The sequence below is a fragment of the Vulpes vulpes genome, chromosome 2 (assembly GCF_048418805.1).
Source record: "Vulpes vulpes isolate BD-2025 chromosome 2, VulVul3, whole genome shotgun sequence".
NCBI classification, from domain to species: Eukaryota; Metazoa; Chordata; class Mammalia; order Carnivora; family Canidae; genus Vulpes; species Vulpes vulpes.
This window is the reverse complement of record NC_132781.1, coordinates 107,271,314-107,288,718: the sequence shown is the minus strand read 5'-3', so window position 1 is coordinate 107,288,718 and position 17,405 is coordinate 107,271,314. Positions and strand designations below refer to the sequence as shown.

Here is a 17,405-nt window from a genome sequence, read left to right as displayed (position 1 = left end):
AAAATATAGGACACCCAGTTAAATTTGAATTTTGGGTAAACTGCACAAGGCATACTTACACTAAACAATTATTTGTTGCAATTCAAACTCAGCAGAGCGTCCTGTATTTTCATTTGCAGAACCTGATTGTCCTGGTTCCTCCCTCAAGGACACTTCTCAGCACCCTGGGCCCCCAGGAGTCTCACCGTAATTTAGATCCCAGGCAGATTCCCTCCACAGAGATCCCTAGAGTCAAACCGCCTGGGTTCAAATCCCAGAGCTGCCCCTGCTGCCTCCCTGACCCTAGGCCATGATTTCATCTCTCCCCAATCTTTTTTCCTCTTTTATAAAGCAGGGATGCACATCACCACTGGCTCATGGCATAACTGAACTTTACACAGGTGCCTATCAGGTCCAAGTCTTCTGAGTCTCAGCAACTTTCTGTCCAGCATTGCCCATGGTCATTTTCTTGGAGACCTGAGATCAATGTGGAGAGGTTGGGGAGGGAGAGGAAGACACAGTGCCTGAAAAGCCATAGGAGGACGTGCTCTCCCCTCCTTCCCCAGGGGCCTGGCTGGCGTGTCTATCCGGTCAGTGCATTTCCTTCCTCCTGTTCCCAGAGGGCTGTGTCTGGGGATGTGTTGGGGAAGGAGGGAGGAAAATGTGTCACTTGATATTTGCTCCTTGACCCGGGCTGACCCAGCTAATTCACTACAGGATGGAAGGAAGCACACTCGGGAGGACTTCCTTTGCCAGAGCTTCTTGGCCTTCCATCTCAGCGATCAGCAAGCCAGATCTTGCTTCCTTGACATTCAGCTGAGCAATGGGAGAACCCATAGCCTGGCAAAGTGGACAGGCCCTAGCCGAGTGACATCTTCTACCTCAAGGTTAATGATTCTCAGAAAGCTTCTAGATCCCAGAGCCAGCACTTGGGAATGTTATTTCTTCCTCTCGGAGTAAACCTGACCCACCAGGGAAATCTCATTGTCTCGAAGCTTTTATTATTATCTTTCTTCCCATGAACTGCAAGATCTGAGACTAAATTCCAGGAATGGACTGTTATTAAACATTAAACAAAACAAGAAGGCCAAGGTATCTGGAAGCAGGTGGGGCTCAAAGTCCCCCCGGAGGAGATCCTGGGGCCAGGTTCTGAGGTAGATTCTGACTCGGAATCCCTAGTGGAATTGAACAATTATCCCGAAACTGCTATCTGAATGCTGTGGTTTCCCTAAAACAGCGTTCTTGGCTTTCCTATTCCTCTTGGCACTGACCCATCGCCTGCAGCAGCAAATCTTTCCCAGGAACCTATTGTTATTTGTGTATCTGATAGTTTACAGCCGAGCACACTGACAGCAACATTTAGAGAGAAAAAGAAAAAAGCAGGGGAGGGTGAAAAGGACAAAACGGAGGCTTCCAGCATCCTGGTGGGAACTGTAAGCCAGAAACTGCCTCTTTTTTGGCCCACTGCACGGCGAGTTAGGACGCTACAGAAAAGTCATTGTCAGGGGTACCTGCAGCTTGTTGGGGAGGTGGGCATCAGACACAGGGATTCCAAATAGGAGCAGGCACCTTCTGACCCTCCACTGGGGTACCTGTCTATAGCGTAGTCTCTGTTCTCCCCAGGAACACCCCTTCAACAGCCACCAAAGTTGAAGCTGTGCAAAGTCACCACGTACATGCAACACACAATAGGGTGAAATGGAGTAGCTCTGTTTTGTCAGGGCTGAGCATTCCGAATGAATCCATTCCCATCTGGGAAAAAGAACTGCCTTGTTCAGAGCACAGTGTTCCCATGTCTCAGCTTACCTATAAGCATTTCTGATACACCTGTTGGGATCATTAGTTCTGCCAAGAGAAGGGAAGTAGCATACTTTGTTCTATTTTTTACTCTCAATGGACTGTGTTTCCATTGTGTTGGTTTCCCTTTCAGAAAGGAACACAAACAGGAGGGAAACTTACAGGATTCCATGCTGCTTGGCAGGGGTGAAAAATATAGGCATATAAATAAATACACAGAAAATGAGAGCAAACCAGGAAATGAAGGATAATAGAAATAGAAAAAAAGAGCTACTCAGAAGGGTGGGATCAATGTGAAAAGGCCTATTCCTTAGCTGGCAGCAAAGGTTAAAAAAAAAAAAAAAGGTAAGCAAGTCGAATCATACATGTACTACTTATCATATCCTAAAAGGAATTAATAAGGTGGAATTTATATAAAGGACACTGAAAAACTAAGGAACAATATCTTTAAAAAAGAAAAAAGATTTATTTATTTGATAGGGAGAGAAGGAGAAAAACAGTGCAAGCAGGGGTAGGGGCACAGAGAGAGAGAGGAAGTTCTAAGAAGACTCGGCGCTCAGTGCAAAGCCCGATGTGGGGCTCGATCTCAGGACCCAAGGTTGTGACCGGATCTGAAACCATGAATCAGACGCTTACCTGACTGCACCATCCAGGCGCCCCAAGGAACAATATCTTTCACTGTCATTTTGAAAAAGCCTTGGAAGCATTTTTGTACATGTTTCTTTTGTTGGCTTTCTGATCAAGGTGGTCCCTTACTCACCCTCTCCCTGTGCTCAGACACGCTGCAGCTGTGTAAGTGCTTCAGGTGGTTCCCCCAGACTCTTCCTCTTACCTTCTGCTTTGACTCTACCTCTCTCATTTCTCTGGTCTCTGTTTCATTCCAAATGTTTCCAGCTCTAACACTTTCAGACTCATGCCCCATTAACTTGTCTATGGGGCTTGTTTCAGAGATCACGGCCACTAGCAAACTCTTTTATCTGGCCTTGGTTTTATATTCTGTAACTCCTGCCTACTCCACTCCATTCCACGTCCTGTCCAAGACCCAGGTCAGCCAGCCAGATTCACGTCCAGAATGGGCTGCTGCTTGTCTAAAAAAAGGATCCTAAACATCAAGCCTCAATATATATGAATAAAATCTTAAAATATTATCTGCAGGGAGTATATTGATATATGATTATTTAATTTTGTAAAGATATAGCATAATGGAATTAAAGTAATGAACAGCTAACAAATGAATACCTAAGGTGTACATCGATCTGCTTCTCCTGGGATTGGATGTCCCTAGGAAGCCTCGGGCTAAGTGCTAGGAGGCGATCAGTTTACAGTGACCGTACTGGGAAGAGGCAGAAATAAAGCTATTCTGAGATGAAAATGAAAGAGACACATCTCTGCTGCGAAAATGATAAGTGAGGGCTGCTATTCAGAAGGGACAGTTAGGAAGTGTGACTTGCATTGTCATCCAGCCAGATCATCCTTCCACCTGGTAGGATCAGGAGACTAGATGGGAAGAGCCAATGCTTTCATTAGAAAGGGAGCTGTGGATCCGTTCAAGTTCTTGCTTAGGGACTTGGCCAAGACCCCAGAATTCCCTTCCATCTAGCATGAAAGAAATGATTTAGAACTAAAAGGTTTTAGTTCAGCTGTTACCAGTCAACCACCTTGATCATAAAAGAACCTCATTTTGGTTCTCATGTGGCCTCTGGTTTTGAGTAGGACCACACACCGCTGGTCTGTAAATATGAGTTAGCAGCAAACTATATGCCCTTGGGTGGTGGAACAATTGCTTCATTGGATGAAATTGTTAGGTATGGTTTTCTTTAACACTGGGGAACATCTGCTGAAAGCAGAAGAATGTGGCTGATGCTAAGCTGGCCTATCAGGCAAAGTAATTAGACTGTAGGTTCCGTTCCTACCAAGTTCTGTTCTCTTTGCTAGGTGATAAAACTATGCTCTAAGCCAAGAGGATGCTGTCTTCCAATTTCCTGTAGCTATAGGACATGCATTCAGTTTATTTAAATGTATTTTAAAATTTGCATTTAACCTGTCAAAGGAGTTTTTTTTTTCCTTTTTATAAAAAATAAATTCTGATTTAGCAGTGGGATTACGATGCCAGCTGGAAGGCCTGAGGATCTATTCCAGGATTAGTATTTTTTGTATGGAGATGTCTTCTTTTTATGAAATTCAAGACTGGGGAGAGAGAATACATAGCTATTTAGGTTGAGGTGGTACTCATTTTATTGTAGAAGTTGAAAACTGGCATCTTATGGACCAAATGTAGCCCACAAATGTGCCTTTGTTGGCATGCAATGTTTTGTTTTGTTTTTTTTTTTTTTTGAGCTTGGATCAGTTGCCAGCATATAAAAAGTTGAGATATTCTCTGTCTCTGTCTCTGTCTCTCTCTCATACACACACACATTTTCCCTTACTTAGAAGAAACTGTACAAAGAGTTTTTTTGGAAAAGTCAAAGGGCAAGACCAGCAGCCCTGTCTCCCCATGGCAGAGCTGAGCCGTCCTGGCCCCAGTACTGGGGGCAAGGGTGCCTTTCCTTGTTGTGCTACATTTATTTGACTGCCTGGCTCATATAGGGTTTGAGTTATAAGGCCTGGATGGCACCTTATTTTACAGGACACCGAATGTGAATAGAGGCGTTCCAGGACTAACATGAAGGATTAAGTCCCAAAGGTACCGTAGGAAATAGATAAAAGCTCTTGAAAAGAACCACTTTCTGATTGGTGAGTCTCAGAAGGGACCAGAAAGTCTTGGCCTGCACATTATACATGTTTCTCTCATGCCACCTTAAGGCCATTTGACTGAAGGGAAAAGGAAGTCACCAAGTCTCAAAGATACTTTAATTTGCTGTTGGGCACGTCGGTTCAGTACTGTCCAGAGGGGAATCACAGAACATACAGCTAGAAATAGAGGACAATTCAGATGCTCTGAGAACGGACTCCATGACTGAACCTAAAGCCACAGGATATTAGTATTATCCCCGAGGGGTGACATTGAATGGGATGGCACATGGCCTGGGGAGCCTGGCTCTTACTCTTTGGGCCTTGGTCCCTGGGAGAGACTGCAGAGCTGCCATTGGAGGCAATCGTGTGAGTATGTTGCTCTGTGCTGCTCAGTTCAAATCAGTAAGTGTTTCTGGAGGATTTTTTTTTTCTTTTGTAGTTCTTCTCCCTAAAAGCTCAGCTACTTGAAAAACCAGAGCTGTTGCCCAGAAGGATGAGGGGTGCCATCTCCTTTCCCTCTCCTTATGTAGTGGGTTGACATTTAACAATAGAGGACCTAGGACTGGCAGCTGCATTGTTGCCTATATGGATGGACTGGACTTGGCCATGCAACATAGCCCTGCAAAAGTGAGGGTGTTACACGTATGCAGGAGTGTGCTCCAAGCACTGGCAACTGAACTTACCCACATTCAGGCCCACCACTTCCACTCCAGAAACAAAATAGGCTTATTCACCGTCATCAGCCCAGAATCGTGGGAGGGACCCACAACATGTCTGCTGTTGAAACTGTTCTCTCACTAGTTCAAATTTGATGTGCCAGAGGCACCTGCTTATCTAGAAGAGGAAGATGGTGGGGGGAAGGGAAATCTAGAGGTTGTAACTGGGTGAACACTCTGATGGGATCTACCTCAAGGACTGCGTTCAAATCGTTGATAGCTGTTACTTTCCTTTGACCCGACTGGCAGAGAAGTGCATGATTTTCTTCTACAAGAGTGCCACGAAGACCCAGTAATACAGTACCTGATGTCAAAGACATAATTTCTTCCATGGCAATTCAAATCCATTTGCTTTTACAGACCAGTTCTGAGGCCCTAAATTCAGAGTTCAAGTTAGGACTTGCTCATTTGGGTCCTTCAGTGGCTGGCTCAACCCTCAACTAAACTTTCTAAATATATTCTGGGACTTGGCTGGGTTTACGAAGCCCTGACACATGATTACACATCAATCAGTTTTTAAAAAAATTTTCAGAGGCAAAGTAAAACAAAAGAAAAGAGGTTTTCTTCAGATAGATCTTAGGAAAGCTAAGACTTTGAGGTGGATTGTTAGCTTTTGACATAGGTGACCAACAAAAGATATTGAAATTTTTCATCTTCTTTCTTGCACTATGGTGTTTTGTTTTGTTTTGTTTTGTTTTTGGCTGGACAAGCTGTAAGGGACAACTGCAGTTCTACTTTTCTGATACAGTTGTTTAAGTGGGTGGGGTGAGGGGAGGGCAATGTCAAGTAGGAATACTGTAGGGACACCTGGGTAGCTCAGTGGTTGAGTATCTGCCTTTGGCTCAGGTCATGATCCCAGGGTCCTGGGATCAAGTCCCACATTGGGCTCCCTGTAGGGAGCCTGCTTCTCCCTCTGCCTATGTCTCTACCTCTCTCTGTGTGTCTCTCATGAATTAAAAACAAACAAACAAACAGAAAGGGAACACCATATTTCTAGGGTGCCATCAGGAGGAAGATTCACTACTGGCCTTTGTTGCCATAAGCTTCACCTCATTCTCCATCACAGCCTCTACTTGCTGTGTCTGGGATTGACTCTGGTTGAGTAAAAATTGTCCTGAGACTATCAGGAGTCTCAGCTTTCCTGTCTTCCTTTTTTTTTTTTTTTTTTAAGATTTTATTTATTTATCCATGAGAGACACAGAAAGAGAGAGAGGTAGAGACACAGGCAGAGGGAGAAGCAGCCTCCATGCAGGGAGCCCGACGTGGGACTCGATCCTGGGTCTCCAGGATCATGCCCTGGGCCAAAGGCAGGAGCTAAACCGACGAGCCACCCAGAGATCCCTCTATTTCCCCCTTCCTATGCTGTGCTCTCTTCTCTACTTCCTCGGTGCTGATGCTTCTGGAAAACTATACTGCAGGTACTGTTTTTTCAAACTTTAGTTCATGTTCTGTGCCCCAGAGGTTCAGATTCAGTATGTCTGGGGTGGAGACTATGCATCTGTGATTTAGAGAACACCCAGAAATTTTGATGCGTGCAGTTTGCACACAAGTTTTTTGATAACAGTGCAGTAAGATGATTTTCTAGCCCCTATCTTCCATGGCTATCAGCAGCACTGGACAACCCAACATTCCCTTCTGCAAATTTCTCCTCAATTCTCTTTCTACCTCACTGGTTGCTCCTTACTAGTCTTATTTGCTGGTTCCTCCTCATGGAACTGACCTCTAAACTTTAGAGTGGCCTTGGGTCTAGTCCTCAGACATTTCCTTGTCCCCATTCACAAAACATTCCCCAGGTGGTATCTCCTGGTCCTGTGGCCTTAAACACCATCTGGTGGTGGTGCCCTACTTTAACTATCAACTTTCTAGAAGAAAAAAAAAAAAGCCATGATTTGTAATGTTTGGTAATTGGTATGGTGCATTTCTCCCACCATGACCCATCTGAAGCCATCCGTGTGTCACCACTGAGTGGGGAGTTGGGAAGACATCCGCACACTCAGCTTTTGAGAACCTGGACAAGCCAGCTTCAGAGCACCTTCAACAATGTCCATGTTTACCAAGAAGCCCAGAACTCTCACCTGCACACGAAACTTACATTCTTAATGTCCTCCATTTGAATTTTAATCATCTCAAGGTCATCCCATCCAAATAGGGCTCTCAGCCTCCTCTGCCTTTGCTGTCACTCCTACCAGCCTCTTGGCAGCGTCTCCAATCTTAGGCTCAACCTCAGGCTACAGCTGCCTAGGGGTCAGTCTCAACCCTTCCTCTCTCACTCATCGCCTGACCCATGCACTAATCCTGTCAACTCTACCCTCTAGATAAATCCAGAACCCATTCTTTTCTCACTTCTCAGCATCTCCAGAGTATCCTCTGGCCTAAACCATCATCATCTCTCATCATAGTGTAATGAGTCACCTTACTTCCATACATTTTTCTATCAGCCTTGTAGCCACAATGATTCCTTCAAAACATGTCAGCTGGAATTTCTGGGTGGCTCAGCGGTTTAGTGCCTGCCTTTGGCCCAGGGTGAGATCCTGGAGTCCCAGGATCAAGTCCCACATCGGGCTTCGGCATGGAGCCTGCTTCTCCCTCTGCCTGTGTCTCCGCCTCTCTCTTTCTCTCTCTCTAATGAATAAACAAAATATTAAAACAAACAAACAAACAAACAAACAAACAAATATGTCAGCAGATGCCATCCTTCTGTCCCCAAACCACTGGTCTTCTGTCTCATTCAGAGTAAAATGCCCAAGTCCTTATCATGGCCCCCACAGCTCTCTGTCACCTGGCCTCCTAGCACTTTCCTGACTGCTCTTCCATTCCATGTACCCCATCCCCTCACTCTGCTCCAGCTCCTGCTACCTGTCCACCGCCCCCTCAGCCCCCACCACACACACACACCAACTAGTTTCAAGCCCATCAAGGATGCTCTGGCATTGTATTCCCTGTGTACTGGTGGTTTCTTCTGCAGGGCACATTCCTTCCCCAGAAGGCTCTACAGCTCATCCCCTTACTCCTGCACTTACTCTCTTCTCAAATATCTTTACCAAGAGTCACATCATATAAAAATGTAGCACCTCCCATCTCTCCTCACTTTTTATGCTGCTCTATTTTTCCTTAGAGGCCTTAACATCACTTAAAAGACTTTGCTACATCCCTGGGTCTAGAATGCGTGCTTGGCATGTAGTAGTTATTAAATAAAAATCTGTGTAATTAATAAATAGTGTATTGGGTCCTAGGTATTACATTCCCTGGGGTATTTGTATTTTGAGACTGATTTGATTGAACTCAGACCACATTTTCCAGAAATGATCAATATACTTCTAAGCCTTATTGGTTTTCCTGATTAATGTTCCAACAGAGGTATTAGAGGACCATTTGAAAGCATTATCCATATGGAAATGTGACCTTGGCATTTTTGAGAAAAGTCAGTAAGCAATAGAGGAAAATGATCAGAGGCATATTTATTGACTATTTCAAAATACTCATATACAGATTCTGACTGGGAAGGAGGAGGGCTGCCCACACACTCAAAAGTGTTGTGTAGTGGAATTTCAGTGAGTTTTTCATGAGCAAATTCTCTACCAAGAAGAGCTAGCATCCTAAAATAAGTCACCTGCTGGGACTAACAATGATACAAGTATTCATCTGCATAAGAAAGGCAGGCTCTTTGCAACCCTACCTTTTGGGTGACAATTCTATTTGATTAAAGGTCTGAGTTTATGACCATGAAGACATTCTTTTTGCTCCTCTGTTCACATTCATTCAATAAATATTTTTTTGCCCAATATACATGCCAGGCACTGTTCTAGTTTCCAGAAAAACTGGTCAAGTCCTTTGAAGCAGTTAGTTACTGAGTGACCAGAAAGGAAAAGAAAAGGGACAAAAAATCCACAGATGTGGTTTATCCACTCCCAGCTTAGAAAACAAAGATCCGTGACCATAGTTTCTTCCATATTGTTTTATACACCTAGATAATATTGTTCTCAGAGGTGCATTGATGAATCAATACAAACAAAAGCGGACTGTTTTTAACTGTGTGTTCAAAGAAACTCTTATGTTACACAGGTGGATAGTATTCACTCTGTGAGAGCAATTTATAAGAGATCTGTTTTCAAAACACCCATAGAAAGTGTTCAGAGATTACATGATTGATTTTGTGGACATAGCTGCGATATGGCAGACTGAAAGCTCGGAATGGGGCTTTGTTCCTGCTCCAGTGGAGAAAAACTCTGCAGGGCTAGCTGGATTGGGTGTTTCTGATCTCAAACTGTCTGGAAGTCCTGCATAAAACTAGTTGCTGTGACTTCAGAATCTTCTGTTGAATTACCCAGAAAGTGGCCTCCGAGTGCTGAACACTACATAAGATGTCCTAGAAATATGAACCCAATGCTCAGGGAGTTTAAATGATTTTTTTTTTCCTATTGAGAATGACACTTTTGACTAAAAATCCAACATAATCAACTCAATTATTTCCTTTTCATGTGAAGACACCAGAAAGCACAGTAGATAATTTAAATAATTTCCTAAAGCTCCACCTTGCCCAGATGGTCCATGTTGGCTGTAATCTTACCTCAGTGTGCAGCTCACACTAGAATTTCCTGGGACTTAAATAGCAATGCCTGGGTCCCTTCTCCAGAGATTCTGATACACACTGGTCAGGGAGACAGCCTGGACATTGGGATTTTTTAAAAGCTCCTCAGGGGCTTCCCATGTGAAACCAAGGTTGAGAAGTCCTGCTTTAGGATGAGTCATGGCACTGGGCCCACGACATCAGTGAGAGTCCTAAGAAGCAGTCAGGACTTGGGGCTAAGGAGTCTATAGAGAGAAACCATCGCTTGGTTCCATGCTTAGCTGGATAAATGCCATTGGGTGCCAGATGGGGAAGCTGGGGGGGGGGGGGAGGGGGCTTACCATTTACCAATGGTCCTTACCATTTGAATAAGAGGTTTCCTGCCCTGCTTTCCACCCTAGCCCAAGGAATGAAAACTCTAGAGAGGGGTAACAATAGGGACAGCCTTTCCACTGTGCAATCTCATTCCAGCCAAGATGGGAAGTCACTGGTTTAAAACTTGACAGAAGCTACTGTAAGAAATAAAGTCAATGTCAGTTCATCAAGTTTGGGTCACTTAAAATCGTACAGGGCTACCAATATGGGGGCGGCGGGGGGAGGGCTTTCAATGAGGCCTGTGAACCAGAGATCTGGGGTCCCTGATGGTCCATGTTCTCCAGAGAGGGGTATATTTATAGCAGGAACAAAACCCTATGCAGGATGAGGGCGTTGGATAATAATATGTGTGAATACACTGATCTGTCTGAACAGTTTCTTGGCTGTCTGCTTTCAATGGTAATAAATATCCACTAAAAGCTGTCTGCTGTATGTGTTTCTGGTAAAGTCTCACACTTCCCTGCATGAATACATTCAGAATGTAAGCACCACACACTCGACTATAGAGACTCTGTTGTATTCTGAATTCTTAAGTTATGCAGCTTAGCAGCTGTGATAATGTAATGGTTTGCAAAATAATAGACTGGCAATACGTCAACCTGAAATAACACATCAAATAATGAATAATGTGGGTGCAAAAAGGTTTAATTTATACTGTGTTAAAAATACTGCTCCAGAAATATCACACCATTTCAGTCTTTCCAAGACAAAAAAAAAAAAAAAATCCTTTCACTTAAATATTCAAATAATTGTGGTAAAAGAGAATGCTTTCTTGTTTCTTTTTTTCCTCCCCAATAAAAATGTCAAATTTACATTACTCTGTGAAGAGATATATAAGCTGAGTCTGGTCAGTTGTTCGCACACATGCTTCATTCTGCTTTACGACACATGGCTTGGTCTTAGAGTTTAGAGCATTTGTATCCACAGTTTGTATTAACATATAAAAGTGAACACATTTCCCATCAGTGATAATTGGGCATGGAGTAATTTAATGTTAAAAAAAAAAAAAGAAGTTGTTTCTATTTATGTCTTAATTCTGCTCTTCTTCTCACTGAGGGAAGTTTATAAGAACTTTCAGATTTCATTTATTTTCTCATCTAGGGAATATTTATCACACTCTTAACCAGAGACCAAGATATGTTCCCTGTCCTCAAGGAGCTTGTCATCATGTGGAGATTTGACTTGACAGAAACAGGATGGAAATAGGGGGATTCAATGAAGTGTGATCTGTGCTGCTGTAAGGAAAATGCAGAGGGCTAAGGGAACCCAAAGGAAAAGCACTCATTCAGACTTGAAGAGCGGGTAGGGTTTCTGAAAAGCCTTCCCAAGGGTGTTACTTTTAGGCTGAAAGGATGTGACTAGGAAGTTAAAGAGGTAGAGGGAGGAGGCATTGTGCGTTCAGGCAGACAAAAGCATGTGCAAAGGCCCTGAGGCAAGGGAGAACATGGCAGTTTGAAGGAATCATAGACCTGTTCAGTGTGGTTGGAGTCTAGCATTCTCAAGGTAAAGTAGGGGGAGAGCTGAGGCTGGAGAGGGTAGGAGAGTCCTAATCATGAAGGCCTCTATTTACATTTAGGCATTTATCTAAGTACTTATCTTGAAGCAAGGGACCACTTAAGGGTTTTAAGTAGACAAGTGGACATGACCATGCCTATGTTTTAGAACGATCACATTGCTGCAACACAGAGCATGGACTTGAGGGAACAAGACTGGCAACTGTTTGAAAGTGAAAGGTTATGGTGGCCTGAGCCAAGGGAAGGAAGGAGGCAGGGAGGTCGCCTGGGTTCTGCTCTGGGTGTTCAGGTAGCTAGTGGACTGAAGGAGGAGCAGGACTATCAGTGAGGTGATCAATTCCAGTTTGGACATGTTGAATTTAAGGCATTGTATCATTCAGGAGAACAAAGATGTCCAGCCCTTCCTGGGGTATGTGGGTCTGGATGCCAGAGAAGATACATTCTTAATAAATGCATGCCTGAAACAGCTCAGGCTGGGCCACAGAAAGATCCTTATTCTTGGGTTTTGGATCTATAAAGAAAGGTAATCTCCAACCTGACACCATTTCCTCATAATGCAGGGTTACAGTAGTTTAATAAAAACATTACCCTTGCTCCAAGGCAACCCCCCAGGAAAAAGGTCCACGTTTGTTCTTTCCTTAACTCATTTATATGTTGTGCTCTCACAGTCATTAGAATTTTTCATGAAGTTCATTTTTACCTCTGAAGTAACAACACCTGGCTTTGGGAGGAAGAGATCCAATAGAAGCATAGGGGCTTGAGTAAGTGTAGTTACTTGGCATTTGTATGCAATAAATTTGAAACATTTTGTTTTCTATGTGTCTTACATAAAATTGGAAGTCCAAGGCAAATTATCACCAGGAAATGCTGTCTGTCTTGGCTTTACTGGGTAAAGGTCCTTTAGGGATCTTTTGGAAAGGTCCAAATGAGTAAGGTATGATCAAGAGTGTGTGTATGTTTGTAAAGACTATCAATTATCAAACATACAAGCCAAGTGCTCCTCCATTCAAAGATACAAACTTTAAAAATACCCCATAATTGATGATTGCTTTCTATATGTGAGGTGTTGTGTTAAAAATCCTTATATAAGTGACCTTTAATCTTAAAAACCACCCTCAATAGTGGATAGTACAGATGTATAACCTAAGAACTCTGAGGGCAGCCCCAGTGGCTCAATGGTTTAGCGCCACCTTCATCCTGAGGTGTGATCCTGGAGACCCGGGATCGAGTCCCATGTCAGGCTCCCTGCATGGAGCCTGCTCCTCCCTCTGCCTGTGTCTCTGCCTCTCTCTCTCTCTGTGTCTCTCATGAATAAATGAAATAAAATCTTAAAAAAAAAAAAAAGAACTCTGAGAAAGTCTGGCCACTCTGCCAAGATCACACAATTAGTAAAGGGCGAGGCTCTCAGTTTTGGGAACCCTGTGACTGCAAACCCTACCCTTTCCACCCCACTTTGCTGCTTTAGGTAGCACCTAAATTGTCTTCATTTCTTGTTTTGTAGCTAAATGAGTGCCCTGTTACGTCATTACTGTTTTGTTTATGTAAACCCGTATCCCTAACTTCTCCTGTCTTACCAAGCAAAGTATTTTATATTTTGTTGTTTTCCTTACCTTGCCTAACTCCTTGATGGGCTCGTGGCAGTCTGTGAAAATATGAACAAGAACTGAGCCTGGTCTCACAGCCTGAGTGTTTCTGAAATCAGGATTTGATAAAGGTCTAGATAGCATAGTTAAAAAGGTCTGTATCTTTTCTTTTTCTTTTTCTTTTTTTTTTAAGATTCTATTTATTTATTCATGAGAGAGGCAAAGACACAGGCAGAAGGAGAAGCAGACTCCCCACCGGGAGCCCCATGTGGGACTTGATCCCTGGACCCCAGGATCACTACCTGAACCGAAGGCAGACACTCAACTGATGAACAACCCAGGCGTCCAAAAAAAAAGTGTATTTCTTTTCTTTCAACTCAACTGGCAGTTAGAAAACAGGAGCCACATGCACTCCTGGATGCCTGAGGGCACACAACCAGCCCTAGAAATCATTAGCTATTCCTCTTGGTCAAGAGTCTTCTATATACCCTTTCATGAGAAGTCCTGGTGACAAGCTGGTTACAGCCCTTTGCTCAGGGACAGGCTGCCGTGTGGAAGCTCCCCCAGGGACCAAAGGTGATGAAGCAGGACAGAAGATACTGGGTCCTTGGACATGGGTCCTGCTCTGTGGTTGACTATATGTCCCTGAACAGAAGATTAAAGATGAACACTACCTCCCTTGCCTTGGCTTCTCTCTTCCTACAGGACAAGGGTGATAACCCCCATTTTCTATGTCTCACCAGCAACTCAGGATCATAATATGAATTAACGAATAAAAAAATTCATTGGAGTAAAGACAGTATGGACATGAGACCTGAAGATCATTATATATTGTGAGACAATGGAAATCACCCTGAATGGCTGCTGATGTCACTGGAAAAGGTGCTGTTGCTTTTAATTCAGGGAGTTCCAAGAAAAGAGTGCTGGTTCTCAGTTCCTGCCCTTAAAGCAGTTGCCACATCTCACCTTTTTGTGTCCTCCATTTTACACAAATGTTTGACTCTGATTCTGAAAATTGTCATCAAGTCGGCAACAGTATAAAATGCCCAGTTGGAATTGACACTTTCATCATAGGTTCCAATTAGTGTCATCCTCCCTTACAGTGGAGGGTGAGAGGGGCGGCTCATAAGGAATGCAGGGGTGCTCTTCCTGTGAGCCATGGTGTCCCGGCCATATCGCTTCACCTCGAAAAACCGAGATGAATGGGATGTCTGGTGCTTCTCCTAAGAGGCCAGCAGCTTGCAGATCTAAGACCCGTGCAACACTGGTGTGTGTGCCCACGGGCAGAAAATAAGTCTGTGTGTTTTGAATGTAAGTATATGCCAGCACATGCGACAATGTTTTATGTATGACGCTGTAGACTGTCAGTCTTTCTTAAATTGGTAAGCAATGAATAAAAGAAATGGTAACTGCATACATCTGGATTTATTAAAAGCCCACAATCTATCAAACATCCATCTGGAGATTCTAATGGTTAAATAAAGGTTACTATGGATTTTTTTTGTGCCTATGCCCAGATAACTCTCCCCTTAGTATTGCCAGGTTCCACAACCCCAATGCATATAATTCATGTTTCTAAATGACTAGTTGTGAACAGAACACATTCTATAAACTTAGTTCCCATAAAGGTCAAAATATTTTCAACAAAACCTAAAATCATATTCAACATAAGCCTTTTAACATTTGCCGTAACTGTCAGTCCCATGCTCTAAAGCTATTGGATAGGAGGGAGCATGCGATGGGCACTTACTGCAGATTAGTTGATGGCTCTGATATTGAGCACAAGAGATATGTCTCAAAGACCTACATAGGAAGTGGAGCTTTTTTTTTTTTTTCTTTCCCATCAGTACTCAGATGGCAGAAAGAATGTCACTCATCACCAGTCAGGAAATCATGCCCACCTGGATTCTAGACAGACCCTCATGTTTTAAACCTTCAACTGTGCTTTCCTTAAATTTAAAAATCACCGAGTAGTCAGTTTACCAACCAGAAAAAGTTATTCAAATTCAACCCCATTCCCCTTAAGAAGATGCAGCAGGTTGCTTATCTGTCAAGACAGCTTTTGGTGAAGCTATTTGCCTTTATGGCTATTGGAGCACACCTTCAACTACGATGTCTAAGTAGATTCTGCAGCTCACAGAGGGGACTGTCATGATTCAAACAGGGGCTTCTGGGTTTCTGAGACCTGCAAAGCCTTCCACCCCAGTGGGGGTGCAGGCATTTTGTCCCTACATGAATGAGCCCAACATCCTAGGGGGGCAGCTAGCTCTGCATCCCCAAAAGTGCGTTAGTCACTCCACGGAAAGACAAACCCTTGTTATTTTACAGGATCATCTCTGCCTAAGGTTACCGCAAAGTAAGCATGTTTCAAAAATTAACAGAGTAATTTTGAACCAAAATCTGTAGTAGTAAAAAAAAAAATCCAAAATGACCACAAGGTATGTGAAACAGCAACAACACAACAGGGGGATCTTGGGGGCATCATTTAAACCCACCAGGCATCAAAGCTCCTTAACATCGTCAGCGCCTTCTTTGAAGACACAGTCACCCCACAGAGGAAATTTGCAGCTGTGCTGCACGAATGCATCTGTTTGCAGCCCCTGCTTTTCTCTCCAGGCACTCACATCTTCCATCCCGATTCCCAAGCGCAGTCCCTACCCCAACCTCTCCCCTCCTAGCTCATCTCTCACAGCACCCCCACATGCGCAGCTGGCAAAAATTTGTTTCAAACATCTCATCATTACCCATTAAGAAGGAAAAAATATACACATGACATAGTACTCTACTGTCCCAGGAATTCGCATTTTTCAGGAAAACAGGGCTCCCCGAAGAGATGCTACGTACAATGCAAACAAACATCTCCTTTCCTGTGGAGCAATCGCTCCATGCCAAACAAGCAGCCCGCCACGTCGCTTACCCTCTCCACGCTGCGTCTTCTCAGAGATCCATACGGAATTTTCAGTAAAAGTCTTTGAGATCTATTCGGAGCCACTGCAGCCTGAACCACCATGGTGTAGAGCCGCGTGTGTGCGTTCCTCTGTGTGTGTGTGTGTGTGTGTGTGCGCGCGCGTGTGCGTGTGTTCCCAGCAAAGTGCAAGACAAGGCTTCCTCAAAACTAAGTTATGGTCTCCTGGAGGTTTCCCAAATATCAAATAACTGAACGAGTTTTTTCTTTGGACCATGTGAATCAAGATGTGGTTCCTGGGGGGTAGGGGGAGGCGGGGGCAGGGGGATGGCTTCAGCCGCCCCTGGTCTGTCCCTGCCTGTCAGTCCCTCGGCTGAGACGGCATGTCCCAGAAGTTGGCAAGCGACGCCTCTGGGGAGAGTGATCCAGAAATGTCAACTTTGCTTCTCGTGGCTACAGACAGTAACCAGGTCAGTTGTCTACTCAGAGCTCTACCAGTCCTATTATTCATCACATCACATGACTCCCGAGCCCCTGGGCCGTACAGTAGGTCACATGCTCACCTTTTAAAAAAGACTATTTGGAATATCACCATCTGGTGCGGAGATTAATGTGAAACCCTGCATTCTGATTTCTCCCTCTTCCGAACACGGGAAAAATATTTGCAGACCAGTGACATCACGCACTGGGGACTGGGAGGGACCGCTGCTCACGGTCGTAAATTACACGGGTGACCCTGAGCATCGGATGCACATATCTGGTTTTTCTCTCCCTCTTTCCAATGCATAGCAAATAAATGTAGGAGTGCAACTAATTATATATGTGAATGTAGTCCACAAAGATAGAGCGTGAGAGAAGGGGAAGAAAATGTTGGTGTCACATGGTTCAGATGCACCGAATATACCGGACAGACTCGCATTTGGCATCTCTTCATTTCAATGTTTGTGTTATAGAACATTTATTTTTACGTGTGCCGGTAAACATGAAGAAGTTTTGCTTGATTTTGCAAGGCTCTGATGAGGACTAAGTTCAGATGTATCCATCACGTTTGCCTATTCTTTTCTAATAAATAGTATGTGATTCCACATCAGACAATCTTCTGAGGGATGGTACACGTGGTCTAAAATGTTAACTTTTCTATAATATCTTGTAATTGATATATTCCTCCCCTATGTCCCCTCCCCCTCTAATCTGTTTATTTCTATAGCAGAGAAAACTATATAAAGGAAAAACAAG

At 43.8% G+C, this 17,405-nt stretch overlaps 1 protein-coding gene across 10 annotated transcripts in view; it reads right to left on the bottom strand.

The window, feature by feature from the left end:
- FRMD4A (FERM domain containing 4A) overlaps positions 1 to 17,405 on the bottom strand; it is a 614,318-nt gene that overhangs the window by 303,563 nt on the left and 293,350 nt on the right. For 2 of the 10 annotated variants that reach the window (XM_072749474.1, XM_072749472.1), the window contains exon 1: positions 16,182 to 16,678. The exons of the other annotated variants lie outside the window; for them this stretch is intronic. In XM_072749474.1, the coding sequence (XP_072605575.1) occupies positions 16,182 to 16,274 (93 nt within the window). In that variant the 5' untranslated portion in view covers positions 16,275 to 16,678. Of the gene's footprint in view, positions 1 to 16,181; positions 16,679 to 17,405 lie in introns of those variants that run through there. 10 annotated transcript variants of the gene reach the window in all.